The sequence below is a fragment of the Falco naumanni genome, chromosome 7 (genome assembly GCF_017639655.2).
Source record: "Falco naumanni isolate bFalNau1 chromosome 7, bFalNau1.pat, whole genome shotgun sequence".
In the NCBI taxonomy this organism is placed as follows: domain Eukaryota; kingdom Metazoa; phylum Chordata; class Aves; order Falconiformes; family Falconidae; genus Falco; species Falco naumanni.
This window is the reverse complement of record NC_054060.1, coordinates 69,619,625-69,644,199: the sequence shown is the minus strand read 5'-3', so window position 1 is coordinate 69,644,199 and position 24,575 is coordinate 69,619,625. Positions and strand designations below refer to the sequence as shown.

Genomic DNA, 24,575 nt, shown 5'->3' with positions numbered 1-24,575 from the left:
TAAAACGATTATGGCCAGTGGAGTCCTTTCATCCCCCAGTCCTCTATAATCCATCTTAGAGAAGGTAGATCCACCTGCTCGTAGCGGCCAGTTCAGGGGAGCTGTAGTGGACTTGGCTAGCACCTCAGGGATGTTTCCGAGCTGTGGAGCTCCAGGTCTCTGTTCTTCATACACGTGACAAAATACCATGTTTCTAAATTACTGCGGGGAGGAATGCCGTCTTGTTAAGTAGCGCTATGGGAAGGGTATAAAGTGCTGGTTACCCTACGCAGGACCTTGTGGAAGCTGTAGGGAGCACGATCTGCTCGTGAATTTTCTCAGGGAAACTGGGCTGCGTGATGAGATTGTAATGTGAACAAAACTTTTGAGTTTTCAGACAGTCATAAGGAAGACTCCATGGGAAATTTTGCATGCTTGACTATGAAAATGCTTGAAGAAAGCATGATTTCTTTTCTTTAAAAATCCTCGCATCATACTATGAGGTTTTGGGGAATCATACTAGTGCCTACCTTCAGATGCACATCACAGAACCTTTTGACTTGAACTGAAAGTACCTTGTTGCCTTCCTTGGGTGGACCCACTACAATGGGAGATGAAATGTCCACTTTCATTTTTGATCAACTCGCGTATTAAACTTAAAGCCAGCTGCTGGGTTTATGAATGCATTAGTATGTATGGTCTCCGTCCAGTTCTGTGCTGAATCCTGTGAAAGCAACGCTTGCATCAGATGTGTCAGGGTACTCTATTCTACTCTCATTAGAATGTATATACATTCCTGTGTGCTCAAGTAACACAGGAACATGGAAGAAAATAAAGTACTAAGTAAGATGCTCCGTTAAACCTGATTGACATTTTTTTCACAGATAAAACTTGTGACAGCAATACCACAGAGGTAGGTATCTTAATTTTAAAAAAATATATTTGGTTTAAACCAGTTGAGAAACTCTCTTCTAAAACCAGGTTTCTTTGGTATCTGCTATTCTTGGTGTATTGGGTAAGATAGGTGCCAGGATGTAGGTCAGTGGAGCAAAGACGTGCTTAACGTTTTCATGGGAAAAAGCTGGTTGAACATCCTTGCAGCCTTTTGGCTCTCACTTGAAGCTGTCCTTCTGGGGTGGTTGTGCTTTGAACCTCTCTGTTTGGAGATTTCCCCTGTAAATTAGAACTGTTTTCATAGCATCATAACAGGTTATCTAGCTCACCTTGCTGCTGTAAAGCAGGGCCAACTGTACCTAAATATTCCTGGCAGAAATGAGTCTAACCTGTTCTTAGAAACGTCAGTCTCCCAAAGGAAAGCATACCTGCAGTATTAAAGGCCATTTTTTAACCTGAAGCAATGTCTTATGGCACATTGTTTCAATAGCCCCAACATTTTATGATATAGCATTTTGCTTTAGAATAGAGTATTTCAGCTGGAAGGAACGTACAAGGGTCATCTAGCCCAGCTGCTGAAGTTGGGTTAAGCTTTGTCCCAGTCTTCTTGACGGTCAGTCAGTGGGAGCTTTGATTGCTTAATTCTCATCAGTATTAGAGATCTCAGGTGTTTCAGCTCCTCACGTGTCAGCAGGAGGCCTGGCTGTGTTGTTAGATCAGTGTATCAAATGCAGGTAGAGTGGTAGTACTCTTGGAGGCAAACAACTATACAGATCCTAACATCTTAATTTGACTTGTAGCGTTGATCTCGTCAGTTGCCTGATGTTGAAGCTTATCCAAACAAACAGGAGCTCACCTGTCTTGCCCCACTGGCATCCTCCCACTGGGGTAAGGCCAGTGTTGAAGGGCTGGTGTGCTCCTTGGAGGGCACCTGTTCCTTTGAGGTTACCTGCCTACTCATCTAGTGTGTGCGTGTGAATGGAGATTCATCGCTGCTTTCAGTGAAGCAGATTAAGCCTTTTTCAATATGATTTAAGAAACACACATTGATGAGGTTCTGTTCTGGGAAAAGCCTGTTCTGGCAGCAGCTTGTTTTGAAAAACCGTGGACTATGAATAAATCAGGGATTGTTCTGCATTTATTGTAAACATATCCTTTGCTCTTTTGCTTTACATTGGTCCTAAATTATAGTCTAAACTATCTCTGAAGATGCAAAATTTATGTAGTCCTTTATTTTCTTAAAGTCTTTGTATAGTTCTGTACACTGTTGATTTGCCACTGTGGTCCATCCTTTGATTTTAGTAAAACTACTTGTTGAATTTCTGGACGTTTATATAGCTTTTATGTTCATATGTTTGCTCAAAAATTGTACAGGCATGGGTTCTTGTAGGACACTCATGTTGGAAAAGTGAGCATTATTTTATCGTTTTATTATTTTAGTCACTAGCCCTGCTCTTGTCGTAAAGAGTGAGATAGCTGCTAGGCGGAGTACCTGCACTGGTTTTCCAATACCTAACTGCTGCTTAAAGTCTACCCTGAAACATCTCCGGGGGGCTGGCTGCAGCTGTGCCTGCTGCGCCAGCCTGGTGAGAAGGTGGTCTGTTAACATCAGTCGCTCAGCTAGCTGCTTTAATAGGCTCTTCCTCTGTATTAATTTATATCACGTAAAACTGGATCAACATTTCTGCATACGCTTAGGGCAGCTATCACTAATAGAAAATGAAAGACTTTAACACAGTTCTTAGAAAAAGAGCTGTCTTTTGTTTTAGAGATAAGCAAGCCAAGTACACTAATCCATTGAGCTGTGTACGTGGCACAATATTTATAGGAACATTTTACGTTCCCCACCCTGAACTTCCCATCTTGTTTTTAAATCAGTACAACACATTTTCCTTTGAAGACAGAATCAAACAGGCCATGATTTTACTGTAAAGCTGTCATTAACACTTTGCCAGAAATATGATTTGAATAAGAAACAACATTTATACTAGCAGGGAGGAACAGAAAACTCACAAAAGCTGTTTTAACTCTACCAGCTCTTGACTTCCTTCCTCTTGACTTATCGTTTGTGGGGTATCAAAGTCAGGCTTCTCCCTCCACTGAGAGACTTTCAGATCACTGCAGCACGCTGTTTGTGTCATGTGCATCCTGCTCTTCTTACCACGTGAGCCTCCCGTCATCAGGCTGTTTTGCTGAATAATCTCAAGAGTGCAAAGTCAGCCCCCAGGCTTGCAGATTTGGTGTTGATTCACAATGTACACAGTAGTTATGGGCTTTAACGAATATAAATTGATTGAATTCCATGGAATCCATGGAAGTTCTGTTACACTGACTTAAATCAGCTGAGCCACTTCTGGGAATACTCAAATCTCTTTAGTTCATAAGGAGACGATGTGACTCAGATTTAAGGTATTTGCCTATAGAGGAGGGGTGGCTCTAACTGCTTCACACAGCCTCCCTGTGTGATGTTTCTTCTGAATACTTTCCTGATATTTCCTGCTGAAGCTCACTGTGCCTATTAGAATAATTCTTTCCCTTCAGAAGGTTTAGAGAACAAAACTATTGTTCTTTTTACAAAAAATGTGACTTCTTTCTAACACTGTCACTCTTCTCCTTATTGTCACTTTGAGTTCTTAGAACTTGCATGAAATATATGCGGAGGTAAGAGAAATTATCCCATTAAGCTTGATGTCACCCCACCTGGCTGGTAAGTGTTAGAAAACATAACGACCTTTTGGTGGTCAAACTGAGCAGCTGTGCCACGGGGTATTGCAAAAGTGAGATACACACAAAGGGGATCAACCACAGAGGCTTTTCTTCTGATCCTAGATCCTTTCTAATCTATTTAATATCTGTCACATATGAAAGGAAATATTAACTCTCAGTGTAAAGCAACTATAGCTTTCTTAGTTTATTGGTTAGCAAGTCAGCTGGAAACTGTCCTCAATGCAATGCTTCAGAGATGCATCACTTCTAGGAAAATGTGACTGTAGTAAACAGCTGAGTTCTTTAATTATTCAGTATCATAAAATGATTTCTATTGGGAAAGAGCTGTAGCCCACTTCAAACTCAAGGTGTAATCGTGTTGTACGTTCAAATTGTATCGGATCAGTTTATAGTGCCACTCTGATCAGATGTAAATCCTTCTGCTTTAATTTCTGAGCAAAACAGCGAAGACACTTTGGGAATAAGTTCAGAGAATGCAACTAAAGTGACTGCATTTTAACTGTAATCTGATTTCGGTCTGATATGAAATAAATTAATCCAGTTTCAAAGAAATTATAGGCCAGTGACAACTGCACCGTGCTAAGATTACAGCGGGGATTTGGTTTAAAATGAATCCAGCATCTTTAAAGCCTGCATGTGGTACCATTATACCAGCGGATGCTAAGGAACTTGGCCTCGTCCTGCCATTGCTAACACTGGCAACGGAGAGTGAGGAAGTACGATGTCGAGACACCTGAATGACTTGGAGGCGAGCCAGCTTTGCTTTGGATGCCTTGGTAGCTTGATGCAGTGGTTGGGCTAATAAGTCTGGCTGGAAGTCATTGCTCGTTAGCTGTGATGTGCTGCTGAGGCCACGCGGGTTATTATGGCATCGGTGTCTTGAGCTGGGGTGTCCATCGTCGTGCCTGGTGCATGAGCGATTTTGACCTCAGATATCTAAGTATGCTTTGGCTGAAGAACAATTTGTGCTAAAATTTGGGAAGCTTCTGGGCTTTCAGAACATTTTCAGAAGGGATGGTTTCGTGAATCCTTGTAAATAATACAGGCCTGGTTATGCTGGTAAGCCAAACGGCACTGTGCTTTGCAAAGCGTTTTCTGTTTCTGTCAATACTAGGCCAGGCAGTGATCACTGATCAATTTCCCAGCACTAGTAATACTATTAGTATTATGATTTAAGGACATAAATCACTGTGAGGGTCCATCTCCGAACACCACCTTGTGTAACTGATATCCTAACAAGTCTAAAATTTCATGTTCTTATTAGATAAATGGTTTTCTGCATCCTTCTGAAATTTTTGCCGTATGCAACCGGCCTGTCCAGTTCTAGAGAGAACGGGTGAAGCAAACCCTTGAGGTGGGTTGTGTTTGGGTGGACAAACCACAACACGGAGCCTTCCAGATGAGAAGAATCCCATCTTATGAATAACATGGTTTTATGTGAGAGTCTTGAAAATGGTACTTAGGAAAGTTGTATGGGAAGGTCAAGGTCACGGCCTCAGGGATGTGATTTTGAATAAGATTTTTTTTACTTGTGTTTCAGTGGCTGTTCCCCCACCAGTGCCAGCCTGTGAACCCGAGCCCAAAACTAACGGGCATTACCCAGCTCCACGGCTCTCTGTTTGCTCCCGAGCCACTGTTGTTGCTACCATGGAAGCCCCTTCTCAAGGCCTGCAGACGGTCATGAAGTGGAAAACAGTGGTGGCCATCTTCGTCGTGGTGGTAGTTTACCTGGTGACAGGAGGGCTCGTCTTCCGCGCCCTGGAGCAGCCCTTCGAGAGCAGGCAGAAGAACACGATCGCGCTAGAGAAAGCTGACTTTCTTCGGGAGCACGTTTGTGTCACCCAGCTGGAGCTGGAGACGCTGATTCAGGTATGCCACGGTGGAGAAGACAGTGCTTCTTGGGATGTGGGCTAGGCAGCTTGGCTGCTCGTTGGTCTGCTGGGTTGGTGGGGAACAAACTGCCTCCCAGAGCCCTCACAGTGGGCAGCATTTCCCAGCCATTTCAAAGTCCAGGAAAGAGAAACCATGTCTCTAAAACGTTCTAAAGAAAGGTTAAATGTATTCACTAGAATAAGGAAAAAATGTGTCCAAAGAATACCAGAACTTCATATCTGGAAGAAATTTTTGTGAGAGGTGACACATTCGCGGGACATTTGTCCATCATCTTTGTAAATTTTTAAACGATATTAAATTCATAATTCTTCCTCCAAAATTAAACACAGCACCAGGAGAGCAAACAGAAAATGATAGGTGGCAATTCTGAAATAGATGCTTAGCCAAGAATTCTGAACTTGTTGGCATATTAATTTACAGGTTTACTATTGCAAATTTTAGGTAAATGAATGATGATGAAGTACAAGTTTAAAATAGAAAATAATTGGCATTGAAGAACAACAGATTTTTTTTTGTCTGCTCTAGCATGCAAAGCTTTAGTATCAGCTTTGAAGGAAATAAATATCAAGTACACAGGGATAAGTGGAAAATGGAGTAACATGCAAGAAAGGCCTATCAAGGGTAGAGTTATCTTTCACAGGATAAAACTTGAAACAAGGGCAGTATTATGGATCTTACAAGACTTCAGTAGCATATCTTCTAGGATCTCATGGAGAAAGCTGTCAGTTAGCCTGGAGACAGCAGAGATTGGGTAAGAAATGTGAGATACCTAAGGAATATATTCCAAAGTTTAACTTTTAACAGCTAGCTTTAACTTTTAACTAACAGCTTCATGTTAACTAACAGCTTCAGATACAGCTTTTGGATCAGGGCTGGCTTGGACCACGTTCTTCATCTGGCTGCAAAGGGCAGGTGAATGTGCCTGGTTGGCAGGGGACGTTCTGCTCCAGGGTTTTGGTTCAGGTGTGTTTCTCGTGGCAGTGTTGTAGAGCTCCGTGTTTCTCTCAACTCCTTAGGTATAATGTGTGCTGGCTGATTAAAGGATTTAAAAAAAAATACTAAAAGCAAGAAGTCTGTATTCCCTTCACGGGAATGCCAGTATTAAAAGATATGCAAAACGCGTTCTTTTCTAGCAGAAAGCTTAATAAGTGCAACAAGCAAAGCATCTCTTCAGGGCGGCAGCCTCCTGCATACTGACTGCTACAGATTTCTGCATAGCCCTTATTCTCTAGCCTCACCTATGTACCAGTTCTAATTCTTTACTTCACACGGTATTTTTCCTTCTTTCACCTCAAAAGTGGTGACACTAACATAAAACCCAGGCACGCTCTGTCATTAGAAGGCAGATATTCTGAACAGATCTTATCCTCTCGGGAGATTTCAGTATGTCCTCAGGCATTACACTGGGTAACTGGAAATCATTTTGCCAAGGTAAATTAAGTGGGTTTAGCAGCTTAGCATGTGAATGTCTTAAGGCCAACTGATGTGAAATATTGAAGCAGATTTGTCAATAAATTACAAGTTCCTTTGGATTCTTCTCTATGGCTAGGGGTGAGGCTGGCTCCAGGGATGCAGTCGGGTGTGCTGGTAGAGAAAACTGATTGTAACCGGCTTGCACAGCAGAACAGTGAGCCGCTGCTTGAAGATAATGTCAGGGGGTTAATGCTGTGCTTTCATGCCTTCATGTCGATGATCGCAAAAGTGACATCTCCCTGGCTGGCGAAATGCATTTCTGCATTGCACCAAATGCTGCATCTGCCTTGGCAGCTGTGGTTTCAGGCGGATGTGGCAGCCTCCGTGGGTCCTGGCTGCTGCGCTAGGCGCAGCCAGCAGTGGCTGCTGCTGAGGGAGCTGGTTCTCATTGATGCCTTTTGCTCACCTGAAAGCCTTTAGATGAACACAGATCATACTCTCCAGAAGGACTGTGTTGATCCATCTCTGTGCTTTGGAGAACAGGGAAAAAATACAAAAGAAAGACTGTAGAACTAGCTTTTATCCTTTTACTGGGGGGGTGGCTCTGGAACAATCTTTTAAGGAGAAGAGGAAATGGTCTTTGCAAGGCTAATAATAGAAAAAAAATTATCCCTTCGCCTAAATTTTAATCTTTCAAACAATTTGCCTTTGGACAAACTATAAGGAAGATGTATGGCACTGTATGAGGAAGCTGTTAAAATCTGGTGTGGATGAGACATCCTTTCCAACTTGATCTCTGATAACCCATTGCAAATGTTAGCACTGGCAGCAAAAATGTGAATTGCTGAGTCCAGACTGTGAAGGTCATTCAGAGACTTCAGAAGTAATACAGTGATGAAAGTGCAAATCCCTAGGAAGATTCAACGTATTTAAAATTTGTTTTTGTCTCTTGGGTTTTGGTTCAGGTCTGTCTAATACTAACACAATGACAGATAACTTTTTCTTAACAATAGCAAGTATTTCACAGTGCAGTCTATATTGTCCAAAATTACCTGAAGTAGAAGTTCTTAACTGTACATTTTTAAAGCTCATTTCTATTTCTGAAGACATTTGTTGCAGCCAAGCAAGTTCGTTAGTGCCTTATATGATCTACAATTTGGCACATGAGTGAATACCAGAGTAAGAAAATGACAAAATCGTGTGCTCTGTCTTGACACTTTTGAGTTTTCAGAGTTAGAGGGAAGTGAAATCTAGAATATGCCAAAAGACAATGAAACTTCAGGTGCTTCAAGTACATTTAACTGTATTTGTACCCATTTGAACAAATAGCAGAAGGCAGCAGGACTCAAGTGACTGGACATATAGTTGAAAAGAAAAATAACATTGGTGGACACACATGCCAGCATATTCCAAAAATATTTTCTTTGTTCTTTTGTGTCATAGCATAAGTTTATTAGTAGCTGGGGTCAAAAAGAAGTCATCTTGCCTTTGTAATAATGCACACTTAGAGTGTGTAACGGGGAGGTTATGCCACTCAGAAAGACCAGATGTCGTCTGTCATTAGGAGAGGCAGGCAGGAAGACCATCAATGTGTTTTGGCAAAGCAATTCCTATGGACCTGATAGGGGTGTTCATATCTTATGTAGCCTGTGCACTGTGTATGAGTAAAAAATTTTGTAGTGAGCCCTGCATGATGATGCAAAGATATAGTGGCTTGCTACTGTAAAAAATTACTTAGGTTATTGGTGGGCTGCTTTCTTCTTCCTTTTCCTTCAGGGTTTAATTTAGGAACATGACTGATGATGGTAAAAAATAAAAATCATCCACCTGGGAACTAGAGTTGTATTATTCATGTCCACTAATGACTACAGCAACTCATTAGAGTTAGCCTGTAAGCTGAAAAGGAAGCAGAGCTGGAAATAAGCTAGTCAGGCTTTGCTGGCTAATTATGTTAGTAAGAGTTCATATTTTGGATAGGCACTTTTGATTAGTGTGCTGAACCACTTCTGCCCTGAAGGTAAAGCAAGAAAGGGATGTCCTGGTTTGGGCTGGGACAGAATTAATTTTCTTGCTAGTAGCTGGTGCAGTGCTGTGTGTTGGATTTAATGTGAGAATAATGTTGATAGCACACTGATGATTTAGCTGTTGCTAAGTAGTGCTCACTCTAAATCCAGGACTTTTCAAGTTTTGCATGTCTGCCAGTGGGCAGGAGCACAAGAAGCCAGGAGGGGGCAATGGCCAGCACAGCTGACCCCAAGTGGCCAGGGGGACATTCCATACCACAGAACGTCACACCCAGTATATAAACTGGGGGTGGCCGGCTGGGGGTGGCCAATCACTGCTGGGGGACTGGCTGGGCAGCAGTCAGCGACAGGTGAGCAACTGCACTGAGCATCACTTGTTTTTTTTTCCTTTTGGGCTTTATTCCCCTCTCTCCCTCTCTCTCCTTTTCAATTATTGTTGTTGTTGTTATTATTACTATTATTATTATTCTTGTTTTATTGTATTTCAATTATTTAATTGTTGTTATCTCAACCCATGAGTTTTACCTTTTCCCCATGCCGCTGGGGGCAGGGGCAATGAGCAGTGCCCGTGTGGTCCCGGTTGCCGGCTGGCCTTAAACCATTCGGGGAACATCCTGTAAAGATGTTTCAATTTTCAGCTGCTTGACAGGTTCAGTTCTGTCATGAGCCAGCTTGTCTTTTCAGGGTGTTTCATTGTAAAATGAAGAGAACTTGAATGGCTTTCATGTGCTAGGAGAAAGCTCTAGACAGAGCAGAAAAAAAAAAAAAAGTATTTTGAGTTAACTATGGGGAAGACGTGCCTGTTGCTGAAGACAGGAGAAGGCTGTTTGAACTGTGATGAAAAATGGTGGTAAATATCTGATTATTGAACCTTCTTCCTGTGCCTCTGGAGGCTGTCTTCTATCTGTCCCAACTTCCCTTCTGCCCCTGTCCTTTATGTTACTTTATTCTCCCTGAAAGGAGATGAATAAAGAATTCAGATCTCTTGGGTCTTGCCAAAGTTGGTGCAGGCACCCTAATTTGTAACTTCAGAGATACTCCAGTTGTATCAGAGTCAGACCGAGCCTAGGATGCTGCAGAAGTCTGCAGCTGTCCTGTAGCTCTGTTGCTTCCAGAACTTAGCTAAGAAGTTTGCAGGGAGCTAAGCTGTATGGACTTAAATCTCTGTGCATGTCCCTTGTTGGATGCTGTAGGTCTGCCCTCAGACACAGTGCATGCATGGCAATCAGATCACTCTGAGTGCAGGCAGATCACTGTCTGGCTGATTGCCACCTAAAGACCTTTATAGGATAGGCAGACATATTTAAAGGATGGGCTTTCAAAGCTTATTACTTTTCATTATATCTGAACAAAAATTGCTGGCTCTGATCCTTCAAAAATGCTGTTGTGGAAAAGTGAGTAAAAGGGAATTTATAATGAGGATGCCTTAATCACTGTATGAAGGGTGGTGAGAATAAGTAGGGAGGTAGGCAGTATAGAGGAAAGTTATTAAGGAATTAGTCCTTTAAAAGCTGCCTGCTAATTAGAAGCATCCTCATAATTCTAATAGAGAAACATCAGAGCATGAAAGGCTATTGAAACAACTTTTTGTATGCTTGATAGAAATCTGCTTGGAAAAGAGTTGTAGAGGGAGATAATCATTATTGGATTAGCATGATCTGTGGAAAGGAATTAATGGAACTAGAAAAAAGATGACAAGAATTTTCTTTTCTTATCAAATTCCTATCCTTGGTTACACATAGAGTACATCCTTTGAGTAGCTCAGCATTCAAGAAGGGTATTATGCTTATCCTTGGAAAAGATTTGTCTTTTTCATGCTTAGGATGTCACTGGAAAAATTAAAGAAACATGAACAAGTGAACCAGATTAAAGCCTTTCTTCGCAAAGGCACCAGAAATAGTGTGTTTGGTTCCTGTCACCTCGCTGGCTGCACTAAGTCCCCACTATCTCATTGCCTGCGGGCATAACTCTAGACTTTTTCTTGATATAATTGTCTTAATTAGCGATCAAGGTTCCTAACACATTAGTGATGGCTGGCATGTACTCACTCACTCACCGAGGAGGATGAGATGTGTGAGTACCCGGGCACGGTGAGGACTGCTTACACCCCACCGGTCTGATGGCTTTAGGACAATTTCAGCCCTTTGAGGTATTCCAGGTTATTGCCTTCCCTGAACGGGTGGCATTTCAAAAGATACCATAGATTAATTACTAGTCATTAAAGAAGAACGCTCTTAAAATTCATTTAAAATATTGGAAAAATGTTGTGCACTGTGCGTGTAACTCCTCTTGAGAAGGAAGAAGGGATGAGGAATCAAGTAAGTGTGAAACGGTCCTGGGTACTTTGGTGTCTTGTTACTTTTGATGATACTTCAGCTATAAAAATACCTGAAACTACTAGTTTAAAACATCTTAAATGTGGAAGGTTTGCCAACAGAGCAGTTAGCACTCTGGAAATTGGTTCTTTCCCTACTCCAAGATAACATGAGGATGAAGCTCTTTAGGTCTACCTGAAGCAAAGCCTACCTGGAGTTCCACAGGTTGGGAAACTCACGTCTAAGATGTCATGGTCTATGTGAGCTGGGAGAGTCTTGCCAGTGATAGTGTCTTTGTTTGAGTTTTGTGTCAGTCTCCATCTTGCAGGATGCTTCCATGTAGGTGGATTGTGGCGGTGGTAGTAAGGCACCCTTTACTCATCGCGTGGCCTGCAATTGCACGTTTGAGTGCTGCTGACTGCAGGGCTGTTCGCTTGCTGCTCCCTTTGTGTCCTGCACCGCTGTATGCAAAATACTGTGTATTAAGAGATGGCACTGGGATAGCTGGGTATTTATAAATGAATGATGTCAGTCAAGCTTTAATTTAAAAATGAATATGTTCTGGATGAGAGTGGAGCCCGAGAAGCTCAAAGCTACCTAAGGCAACGGGATGCTCCTTCACTTCAGGGGTTAGTGCTTGGCCCTAACAGGCTTGCTAAACTGTGTAAGCTCAAATGTGATTAAAGTGTTGTAATTAGCTCGCTGACATTCACACACTCAGGGGGAAGGCAAACAGCATTCCTTGGCAGAAGTAGCATGCGGGGTAGCTGACCGTGTGTCATGGCCTATTTAAACAGACAACCTGTCTGTTATGCTGATTTATGCTCTTCTGGGTAAACAAACCAAGGGTCTCTGCTTTCACACCACCTGCAATGTGCCAGCAACTGGTGCAGAAGCCCTTTCAAATCGTTTGGTCCTAAACACTTCCTTTCTCTATATCCCCGCTCCTTGAGGTATGGACAGGGGCTGAGGAACCCTGGCTGTCTGCCCACGTGGAATGCAACTGGGCCAGCCTGGAGCTTGCTCAGGCTCTCATTTCGCAGCCAGCTTAGCTTGACACGTGGCAGTTCTACTGTTAACAACGGCTGTCTACTGTTAACAACGGCTGTCTCGTCCTGATTGCAGGTATACCTGGCCTCTGTTCTTGCCCAGCTTTTCCCTTTTTCTGGGGCAATGCGATGAGTAACTAAAAACTGGGGAGCAGATTAGCTGAAATGAACTCAAGGGAAAAAATGTGGTAGAAGAACATTTGTAATGATGAAGTCCCTTGAAAATACAGGCAAAAAAATGAGTAGGAAAAGTGCAAAATGGAAAGGGAAGAAAAGAAAAAAATGTGATAAATGAGCCATCACAGAGAAGAGGTGAATAAGGAAAAAAGTGTATCATGAAAGCTAGGGATAGAAGAGGTGTTAAATGGATGCATTTAAAAGTTGGTGCTAAAAGCACAAGAGGATAAGAAGTTATAGAGATGAAGAGAGAAATCATAGATGTGAACAGATGAGATGGGGCAACAGTAAAATGGAACAGTTTGCTTTGCACATGGACTGCGTAGAAAAAGGTGAAATAAAAAAATTACAGTGAAAATTCATAGATCATAAGTCAGAGGGAAAAGAGAAGTGGTTAAAGGAATGGAACAAGCAAAGTCAAACTTGCACTGATAGTTGGGAATCCTGTGTTGAACAAAGTCTAAGAGAGGGTGCGTGAGGCAGCCTCTGCCTCCCCTCTTGAGCCCAGGAACCAGTTCGCTGGGATAGCCCAGGCTGACGGCTGGTGGCAATGTTGAGGGGGAGGAGCAGCGTGAGAGAGAAGGGGAAGGTCTGGCAGTAGCATGATGACAGCAACATGGAGTGAGGCTGGAACAGGACAGAAGTGTCCCGGTGTTGGCTGAGGTAAGAGTTAATTTCCTTAGTAGCCGGTGCGGTGCTGTGGTTTGGGTTTGCTGTGAGAACAGTGCTGACAGCACACTGCTGGTTTCGGTTGCTGCTGGGTGATGTTTGTACTAATTAAGAAGTTTTCGGTTCCTTGGGCCCTGCCAGCCAGAGGGCTGGGGGTACATGGGACACTGCGAGGGGACACGGCCAGGACAGGTGACCTGAACGGGCCAAAGGGATATTCTATACCATGGGACATCATGGTTGGTATAGAAACTGGGGGAAGAAGAAGGAAGGGGGGGACATTTGGCATTGTGGCGTTTGTCTTCCTGAGTAACTGCTATATGTGCTGGAGCCCTGCTGTGCTGGGGGTGGCTGAGCACCTCCTGCCATGGACCGTAGTGGGTGAATTCCTTGCTTTGCTTTGCTTGAATGTGTAGCTTTTACTTTACCTATTAAATAGTTCTTATCTCAAGTTTTGCATTCCTTTCCGATCCTCCTCCCCATCCCTTGGGGCAAGGAGAAGCGAGCGAGTGGCTGCGTGGTGCTGGGTTGCCGGCACCACGGCAGGGAGAAAGGCAAAGAGCTGGAAATGGTAAGAGGCAGAGAGAGAGAAGCTTGGTTCCTTTGCACTGATTTTATGGAACTGAGTCACAGCTGGGAACATTCGGGAAGGACCAGTTTGCTTTGAAAGGCAGTCAGTTTAGCTGCTGTTGCTGAGCGAGGTCTGCATTTCTCTCTGAGAGGCAATGGATTGCATGAGATGATCTACAAGCACCTAGAGAATATGTACCAAAGGGCATCTCAAAAGTAAACCTAGAGCAATTGGGCTGAATGTGCCAGATGCCGGTGAGAGATTTATTCCTGTGCTTTGGGGGTTGCTGTATTTAGCTCTGTCTTCCTTTGGACTGTGAAGCTGCAATGAAAGCCAAATGTGTATGTCGCCACGACACAATATAGTGCATTTCTAGAAATCCCGAAGCAAACGCTCAGCAGGCTGGTGTGCCTGCCTGGCTTGATGTGGTGCTGTGTGGGATGTAGGACAGTGACCAGGAAGCAGCATAGCTACCCAGCTTCTGCTCTGTGCTTAGGTCATTCAAGCACTAGCTGGGAGTCTCTGTACTTTGTTTGTGGAGCTTTATTTGTGGACATGTGATCACATCCAGTGTGGCAACTGGGAAGTCCTAGCCGATCAAAAAATTGTTCCTTCCATGATGTTCCCATAGCTATCCTATTTGTTCATTTCAAATGGGAGATATATATATATCTATATATCTCCTATTTTTTCTTTAGTTAGCATAAAATATAAAAATAACAATCAATTATTAATTGTCTAGGAACTAAAATCCTTGGCCGACTAGCTCCAGTTGACTTCACAAACAGGATTTGTATTTACCACTCTTCTTGCTGCTTCTAACATCAGCTGTTCCCACGGGGGAATATTTTCCTGTGGCGGTTATTGCTACAAGGATGATATTTATGGATCTCTTTGTGGTGTTGCTTCTCTACTCAGTTGCTTTGTATCTTTTGTCATTTGCCTACACCTTGTACCTTTCTTCCACCTTAACAACTATTCAGGTCCGTCGTATGTTCAGCTTTTGTGTGCAGAGGATGCTACCATACTTTGAGCAGGTATTAATAAGTTTAAATCTCAGCTGTTCCCATGGTCCTAGAAATTTCCCCTTGGAGCCTATACCGACTTGCATAGGATATGGTAAGGCACGCATAAGGCTGATCTGTTGCCTTTTTCTTTGCAGCATGCTATTGATGCTGATAATGCAGGAGTCAGTCCCATAGGAAATTCCTCTAACAACAGCAGTCATTGGGACCTTGGAAGTGCCTTTTTCTTTGCTGGAACAGTCATCACAACTATAGGTATGTTTATTGTTTATCTTTCAAAATGCATAGTCACACTGAGACCTGGCTCATGAAATACATTTGAGGAAGGCAGATCACAAAGAAATCAGGTGGCTGAACTGTATTGCTCTCAGTTCTTGGAAGGCGTGCTGGTGGTATGTGGCAAGGGCATTGCGCCTCTGCGTGAATATCAGGAGCTGTTTACACATTTAGGGTAGAATAGCAAAGCTGAAGTGAAAACAGGTAGCGCTGATGTAGCTAAGGCTTTCTAACCCTGTTCTGGATGTAGTTGCAGGTGGCCTTAGTTTTCATGAAAAAGATTGAAAGCCAGTACCCAATGAAATAACTATTCTATGGTTGTTGGGAATTTGGATTTTAATATTACAGATGTATTTAGCCGTAAGGGTAACCTTCTTCCTAAGTATATCAATTAATTTTGGCTTATGCTCTGAATTTTGATAGAAGCAATTCTTCTCATACCCTACTCTGTATAGCTGGAAATGTATTCATATAAGTATCACATCCTGTTTAAAATCCTTCCTCACCTTCATACTAATAATTGGAAAGAATTCCATGAATTGTACATTGTGTAAAAAAAATTCTTTTTTTTTTTTTTTTTTTTTCCCCATTCTGGAATTTCCGGCCTTGAAATATTGACATATTTCTCTCCATTAGATGAAGGGTATACTGAACTGCTCCATTTACTTTTCTTGAACCAATAATTTTAGTAAGTACATTATTCAGGCCCTTATCATCTGCCCCCCCCTATACACTGTGTCTAATATGCTTAGTCTCTCGATCTGTGAGTGCTGGCCTCAGATATGCTAAGGTTTTTATTCTCTCCTCCTCTGTGAGCCAGTTCCTCTCTTGAAGATTGTCCAGGCAGCTGGGATTTCAGAAGGTGGTGTGAAGGAAAGAAAATTAGAAACTCACAGTATTGCTGATAAAGTTTATCTGCTGATAATCATACAGTGATTTTGTGATTTTAAGCTTGATTTCAATGTTGTCACAGTTAGAGGTCAAGAGCTCTGATTATTTGGAAATCACTGGGGAAGCATTGCTTTTTATTTGCATTGCCTTTAAGTATTCTTCCGCTTTAAATATTGGATGAAGTGCTTCTCCCTATCACAGCTGTGATGCGCACACTGGTGGCTTTATAGACAAATAGTCTGACAGTCACATAACCTTCCTTAAAGTGTGAGGATCTGACTGAATTCTGCAAGTTCTAGGTGCAGGTAACACCACACCACAAAGCCTGTGGCAGTTACAAGACTTGCTGTGGCGATCATCTCGGAAGAGCAGAGGCTGTGCCTTTGGCTGTGCCTCTTCTTTGTTGCTGGTGAGGGTGAAAAAGCAGTTTCATAGGGCGTGCTCCTCCCTGTGCTCCCCTAAGTACTAAGCTACATTACCACGTATTTTTAACGGTAGCATAAAACCAGTGGGTGGCGAGAAAGAAAACATTTCTGAATCAAATGTAAGAAAAACCCTCCCTTAATATTTGTTTACTCAATAGGCCCAAGTGACAAGCTTTTAAACTACTCATTAAAATAAATGCCACTATGTAGGCATGGTTTATGTAGGCATATTCATTGACATCTGCTATTTAAATAACTTTTTGAAAAGAGCTTGGATTTTTGCCCATATTTGCTTTAAATTCTCCATGAGTGAGATTTTTATAGGCTGCGTAAAGTCTACGTATTTTGTCTGGGCATGAAAATGATTTTATTTTATCCACCAGAGCCCTGTTAGGGCTCCTCTTAGGCAGACACTCAGCAGGCTACCTGGTCAACCTCAGTCCGCAGTTCTGTGGAGCCTGGATTTTCTTGGAGAGCTCTGGGATGATGGATGCGGCCATGGAAAGGACTGTGGGTTGTGGGGGAGGCAGCACTGTGTGTCAGTGTAGTCCTTTCACCATCCCATGGCAGGAGGTATATCCAGTGCCAGTGTCACATACCTAACAGGATCAGGACCTGGGAGCCCAGCCTTAATTCCCAAGGACCAGGAGGAATTGCTGTAGGTGAAGCAGACACTCTCTTAGATCTCCATCCCTCTGGATGCTCTGTGTTTCCACTTTATTTCATCAGTGACTTGTGATTGTGTGATCATTTTTAATATTCGAACAATTATGTATAGCCAGAATACAAATGTCTATAACATTTCAATAAAGATACCTGATCCTAAAGAAAAGGGTGCAAATATGACTGCCACAATTGCTATTATTTCTCTTTAACATTAACATTTTAACAGAAATACCATGGCTACTGGGGTCAGAATGCTCTATGTACATTCCTAAGGTTAAACTCACACGGGTGGTGGAGGGAAGGAAAGTGCCTGAACAAACTGTGGTGACTACATGTACTTTACTGCATAGGACAGGTGGAGAGCTGTCTTTCTCCCAGTATCAGATGTTCCCAGTATTTTATCTGGAGTTACAAGGCTGGGAATCAAACCCAAATGTGCTTGGGCCATGAGAGTTTTTGCTCAGGATATGCAGCTGGATAATTATGTCTTGATCAGGATCTGTCATCTTTTCAACAGCCCCAGGTTACCTTAGCAGAGGATGGCAGGCAGGCATGCATGCAGCTTTATTACAGCATCAATAAAGATTTGTAAATATAAATGGAGTAGGATCTTCAGAGGGAAGACTTAAAAAACTTCCCTGATAAAAGCTATTTATAAACCTCACAGAAGACAAATGTTAGGCTTTTTATTGCCAGCCTGAAAGGGAAACTAAATAAAGAGTTCAGGAGCAGAATTGCGTGGTGTGGGTATGGTTTGGAGGCTGCAGTGTAATGAGTCAGTGTGATGAGGGGGTGAGGAAATTCTGAGCTTACCACTGCAAACGAGCCTGGTCAGGTGAATCCCATCAAGTGGTCATTGGCACGGCCCAAGAGGAGCAGCAGCATGCAGGCGCTAGGCTGGCAAAGAGAGGTTCTTGTGCCTTTGTAAGTCAAGCTAAATTAATTAACCAAGCAACTTTAGATAGGACCTGAATCTATAGAAACTGTGGGTAACAAGAAGAACTGAATCACAGGGGATAGTTTATGTGGGAAATGACATTGTGCCATGGGAAGCCTGTGAACAGGAATTGCATGTGGCAGGAACAGTAGTTTTTCTAAACCCATTAGTTTTCCTAAAAAGCCATGTGTAAGTTCTGAGAGCCTGACAATGGTTTTTCTCCTCAGGGTACGGGAACATTGCCCCAAGCACTGTTGGAGGCAAGGTTTTCTGCATCTTGTATGCCATTTTTGGGATTCCACTGTTTGGCTTCTTGCTGGCTGGGATTGGAGACCAACTTGGAACCATCTTCGGGAAGGGTATCGCAAGGGTGGAAAAAGTTTTCCGAGTAAGTTCACTGTCAGTTTTTTTGCTTGTGTTGTATAACGTGCTTTTAATTCTGTTGCTATTGCTTGCAGTCCTTTTTACATGTTGGGCACCATGAAATATTTACATGTCTAGTTGAGATGATGCTGAATGTCCTTAGAGGCCTCTGTAGTCAGCGCAAAGGAATAGATTTCTCTAAATGGTGTTGCAGGGGTTATCAATCAGGCTTTGAATTTCCTTCCTGAGGCTGTCTCTGGGGAGCGTGTCTCCTGAGCTAGGTTCTTTACAAGGACTGGTTGTAAAACAGTCTTCAAAAAACCCACAGGTTGTTTGGACATGTATGTCCGCTCATTGAAAACAGAGGGAAGGAGTGTGACTTCTGGAGGAACAGGGATGCAGAGTAGGTCCTGTATTTGTCCAGTATTACTGACAAAACCTGAAAGACTTGGAGAGCAGGGTTACTGGAGTGAATGTGAACTCGGGAGGAGAGACGGCCGAGCGATAGGCTTTCGCTGCGAGAGGACAGATGTGCTGGAGTAAATCTGCAACTGAAAGAACTGGCATAATGCCACTGCCTGGGATCGTCTTCATGGTATTTGCTCGCCCTGTCTCCTGTGGATACACCCTACGCTAGGTTTCTGTATAGACTTTCTCATATGTAATTTCCCTCCATGTTGCCTGTACCCTCTATTTTTGAGTCCGTATCACTGTAAGCAGTTCTTCTGCAAGCAGTGCTGCAGACCTGGCAAATGCTGTTTTGCTAATTTGCCGATGGTTCACTTCAGGGATTCTCTCTTTGAAGCAGAACTTCTAGAAGTGACCTGTGTGATGCTTCCCTTGGAGGCGGCATAACTGGAGGTAAGTCTTTCCAGGGACAGAGTGGGTGAAAAGCTGTCCAAGCTCTTTAGTTTAATAGGCATCTTTTTCTAAAACATTCCGACAGATGAGAGCGAATTACTTGTAACTGTTTTTGAAAGGAAGTAATTAAGTATTAGACTGGCATATGAGCAATTTCCCTTTTGATTAAATTACTGTGAAGTGTCCCCAGACTAGCCATAAGAGTATCTCTCAGGATAAATGTGGAAAAAGGTGACTGGTGATTATGGGAGAGTAAGCGTGTACGTGCCTGACTGGGGAGCACTTGAAAATGGCCCACATCTTCATGAAATGAAAATGTTATTGAAAGGTGGCTCGTGTTGGGCTTGCAAAACTAGAAGTAGATAAGATCCCTAGTTTCTTTTTCAGTTAGCTTTTATACCTGCTTCACTTTCAAGGAATCTCTGACCCTTCCAACCTACTTCTGCCCAAGAAAAACTACAGTCCTGAAGTCATGATATGAATTAAGAGTCAGAAAATCTTTGATTGTCAGCTGTAGTATTGTTGTTTAGGTGATGTAGACAAGACTGTTAAACCATCAGCATGATAGTTTATGAATAAAATAATACATGCTCTGTTCGAAGTATTTTATGATTCACCAGTGAATGCTGATACTAAGCTTTCGTACTGAATATAGCCCTTCGGCATGTAATGGGAGTTCTTTTGGTACTCGGAGTGCTCCTTCCTTTTCTTGAGTTAAAACACTTGCTTGTTGTTTATAACCATCTGAACTATTTCTTTTCCTTCTTGGTATCTTGTCAGCTTCAAAAGCAATCTAGACATCTGGTCCCCTTGTTTAGCCAAGATGTATGCTTATTCCTTTTATTTTGATTCTCATAAATCCATTATATCAGTTCTTTTGTGATTTGGTGGAGGGGGTTTACACATAATTTCCTTCAATGTTCCTAGTAGTGAGGTTCAGCTATTTGAAATATTCCTGATACAGTTTGCAATTTACGTGCATCTTAGTAAGTAGTCTTAATATCAGTGGTTTCACTTTAAATGATTATTACATAAAATTTGATGTATTATATATGATCATTAGTAATTATACATATATACTTCATATTGTTAGCTAATGAAGAATATAATAATCATTATAATTTTAGTAATGATGTAATTTATTACCACATTGTGTTTACATCAATCTGATGAACCTACAAGTGGAGTAACAGCTCTTGATGTAATCCTGAGCAGTGAACTAAATCTGGTTTGATGTGTAACTCTTGTTTCTTGCTTTGTAACTGTCTCTGTAACTAACTCAAATTCAACATGTTTGTGGGTGTAAAGCAATCTGCTACAGCCTTTAAAGAGAGGACATAAAAATTAGGTTTAGGTTAGGAGGAAACTCAGAAGAGCAAACAGGCTAAAAAGATACTGAGAAGTGTAATACCGTGTTGCGTAGTGTGGCTCACAAATGTTTTGGTGCTGGCTGGGGGGGTCACTGAGTGTGTATCAATGATCTAGGGATAGAATGGATTTTCAGAAAGCTTTTGACAAGTTTTCTCATCAAAGGCTATACCGAGATGAAGCTGTGATGTGGTAAGAGAGCAGGTTTCACATGCCAGTATGTATTTAAATGGTAAATGGAGATTAGGAATAGATAGTAGCATTGTTGGTGTGATTCTACTGGAGTTCTCAGTGGGATTTTACTATTTTAACAGAAATGGCCTGGAATGGTTCAGACAAGAAGATGGATATGCAGGTGGCATTGTCTGCAAATTATGTCTCCAGGTGTTTCAGGGTAGCTAAAATGAAAGCTGCAAAAGGATGATAAGATGATAAATGGAATCTGGTGTTGGTGATACAAAATAATGCGTATTTCTTAAGTTTGAGGAAAGAAATCCTAATGTACTTATACAGAGATAGCATCAAATTTCACTACTCCAAAAGGGTCCTGGGATTGCTATTGATGGTTATCTGAAAATAACACCATGAAACTTAGGAGCAGTTAAAAAGGGAAAAAGAGAGTGTCAGCAAAGGAATTGAAACCGAACAAACCCATGGTGTGCTTGCACCATGAATATCACGTGCAGTTCTAATCATCTGGTTTTGAAAAGAAATTAACAGAAATTAAAATCAGTTCTAGGTCTGCTCCCACCCCCCCAGCCTTCTAGCTGTGTCTCTAAGATGGTATTCACTAGCTACCTGTATTATTTGCCTTCTAGCGGGTCCTCATGGGCACTTTGGGACAGTCCAGCTTGTACCTTGGGGAAGGGGATGGGAAGAAACTTTGCGTGTACCCTGGGCTTTATAATATATCCGCCTTCCACGTGCATGTGCCTCAACACGCTGCTTCTGTTCATCCCCTTCACCCGTAGGGATGTTACGGGGCTGGTGTCAGGGCAGCTGAGGGTTCCTGACATCCTTGCAATTACGGTCATCTGTACGGGTGGATGGAATTTGAAGGCAGCTTGACCTGGCGTTGTGGTAGTACGCATACGCTGGCAGGTGGCAAGGAGAGGCAGGTTTCTCTGTCGGCACAGCAATCTTTTCGCCCACCGCGTTCCCCTAACAGGTCTCTTGCTCTGTCCAACAGTGTGACTGTGCACATGGAGCCCATGCCACACGAGGGACCGCTTGCCCCTGGCGTCCCCCAGCATAGCTGGAAAGATGAAAGGAAGATTCCTCCCACAGGAGTTGTGCTAGTGCCCTTCTGCTGCCGCTGACATGACCTGTGCGGAGCCCCACCAAACTTACATTAATTAACAGCACAAATTAGAGCTTAAGAATGCCACGTTTAGCTATTGCAGTGATCAGCCCACGCACTCTGTGGGAAATTTAAGAAAAATTTGGACTCCATGAAGGGGCAAAGAGATCTGCTCTTAGCAAATACACGCTACCCCCACAGTATTGACAGAATATTTCAGCAGAAAGGCTGGACACACGCCACTGCTTATTTTGTAATCCAAAATGTTGCTGCTGTTTTGCTGTGTAGATAACCAGGAAAACAACTATTCATTCGTGACTAGTAAAGCTGGAAGTATTTCATTGCAAAATAATGCTTTGTAAGCCCAGGAACTTTTCATTTTAGGAAAGGGAGGCACTGGCAGAGCGATGCTGCCTAGGATACGGGAAGGTATCCCCATCACCACGCGTTGGCTGGGCTATGCCATCTGTCCTACTGGAGTAATTGTGTTTAGTACAAGTAAATAAACATCAATCAGGTCAGAGATGTAAAGCAAAGCACCCCCCGTGCAAGCCCTACCTACTCAGCTACCGATTCTTCCCATATGTCCCATCTTCAATAATCCGGGGCAGAACCTGGTTACTAGTCTGTTCTCACGTGCATGCAGGGGTGGTTCCCAGAGAATGGGTACGTACAGGGTCACCAGATCCACTATATGCACTGGTCATTCAGTATCTGGGCTCAGTGATGGACCCATTTTCCCAGCCCATCTGAGACAACCATGTACAGACTCAAAATCTAATTTAAAAAGTTAGTAAATCGTATAAATAATTCTCATCTGGAAAAGCTTTCCAGACATTGCAAAAATGAAATATGCATTTGAAGGTGACCTAAACCCATAAAAGTAGTATTGTTACCTTACATGTGTGAGGGATCTTATGGGAATGTTTCTGTAATAAATGGCAGAACAAACCCCATTCTGGTTTGCTCTGCACACACAGAGGCTGCGAGCGCCTAAAGATAGAAAGGAAAGCACTTCACAGGCGGCGTACACGGCTACAGAATGCAGCAGCTGTCATTATTGTGAGTTAAATATAGGCTAAATTCAGATAGTCTTTTTTTCAAACCTTGTAACGAGGGTTTAGATTCTCACTAGAAGGAGATGGGATGAGCACAACCTGACAGATCTTCCCTCATCTTGCTGTTCAGTACAGATGCATGCGGGCATTCAGCCTAGGCACAACGTGCTTCTGGGAGCGCTCCAGGATTTTCTGGCTTCTGAAGTGAAGCCACTACGAGCGGATCCTGGGCTTGGTTACTGCTCTCACTCCTCTGGCTTGCAGCGTGAGGCGGGGGCCAGGTCTGGCAGCACAGCTGGTAGGGTGTGAATTGCAATACAGGGATGTGAGTGAGCAGCCGGAGACGTGGATGGTGGCGAGGCTGCACCCCCGACGCTCGTGGCTCAAGCAAATACGCGATGTGCAGAAACACGGCGCCTCTGCACAGCTCACACCTCACCGAACCAGGGGCTTCTCTGCACAGGCACATCTGCTACCTTGCTTTTGGGTTTTCAACTTGGAGAACCTGTTTGCCCATTGGAAATGGTGTGTTTTAGATGTAAGGCACATACAAGTATTATGAAAATTATATACATCGTTTTTTCTTTTTCTGAAAGACAGCAGTAGGCACTGCCTTAACCTTGGAACAGTCCTAGAAAAGTAGTTCTTAGCTGGAAGATGGGGCTGGGGCAGCAGTAAGCGAAGTCCCGCTGAGCTGCTGGAAAGCTTTCTTTTAGCAACTGCCAAAGCTTTACCTTTTCTAAACTTTGTTGTTTGTCTTTCTGAATACATCAGATCTACCCTAGCTACACTTTCTATTCAAAATTCAACTTCTTTTTTGAGAATTTTGGCTTCTCAGATCTCTTTTGTTACTGTGCAAGTGACAGGAATGGTCTTTACAAATTCTTGATCTGAAAAGGACTGGGAAACATGTCCTGGGAAAACAACTTTGTACAAGAGAGTAGCTGTGCAAAGGAGAACACTTAAAAATACAGTTGTCTGTCTTGGTCTCCCCTCTGTCTGTCTGTTTGCTCTGTTACCTCTCCCCTTGCTCCCTTTCCCCCTCTTCCCTCCCTTGGCTCCCATCCAACCTGCAGCATCATACCTGACACCAGTGCAGGACTGGTGAGCGAGTTCTCAGCAAGGTTTGCTGTTCAGAGAAGTTGTTTGAGGTTTCCTTGAAGTCCCACCTTTACTTCTCCTTCTCCTAGGGCAATGCCATAGGCCAGGGACCCCCTCTGCTTACTGCCAGGCAGCACCCACCCTGCGCTCTCCGCCAGCCCCAAACTGGCATTGATGCTGCTCATTCTTTGGCAGCTGGATCAAACCTTCAGATGAGAGAGTTCCCCAAACCAGAAATATGAATCCAGATCACTGCTTAGGCAAACCAGTGAAATAATTCAGGATTTGCAATGTTGTTACTGAATTCAAAATGTGGGACATGGTTAATAAATAGATAAATGTATTATAACCTAAGTGATACGTTGGCTAGTAAGATTCTATTCGTAGTTCTGAATATATGGCCTGATGCCTGCATTTCTGAGCAGATTAATTTGATGGAAAAGCTTCCTCTCCACCTCCTGACATCTAATCAAAATATACCCCAAATCAAACAATCTTTTTTATTTCATTTTATTGCATTTCATTACTAGCCTGAATCAGTGTGTTATTACATCAGCTGCATTTTATCCCCACTGAGGATATTAATACCCAAT

The 24,575-nt window shown here is 42.8% G+C and overlaps 1 protein-coding gene across 1 annotated transcript in view; it reads left to right on the top strand.

The window, feature by feature from the left end:
• Nucleotides 1-24,575, top strand: part of KCNK10 (potassium two pore domain channel subfamily K member 10) — a 64,985-nt gene that overhangs the window by 20,121 nt on the left and 20,289 nt on the right. Inside the window, exons 2-4 of the mRNA XM_040601792.1 lie at nucleotides 5,141-5,469; nucleotides 14,874-14,991; nucleotides 18,159-18,319. Coding sequence (XP_040457726.1) covers nucleotides 5,141-5,469; nucleotides 14,874-14,991; nucleotides 18,159-18,319 — 608 coding nt within the window. The remainder of the gene's footprint in view (nucleotides 1-5,140; nucleotides 5,470-14,873; nucleotides 14,992-18,158; nucleotides 18,320-24,575) is intronic.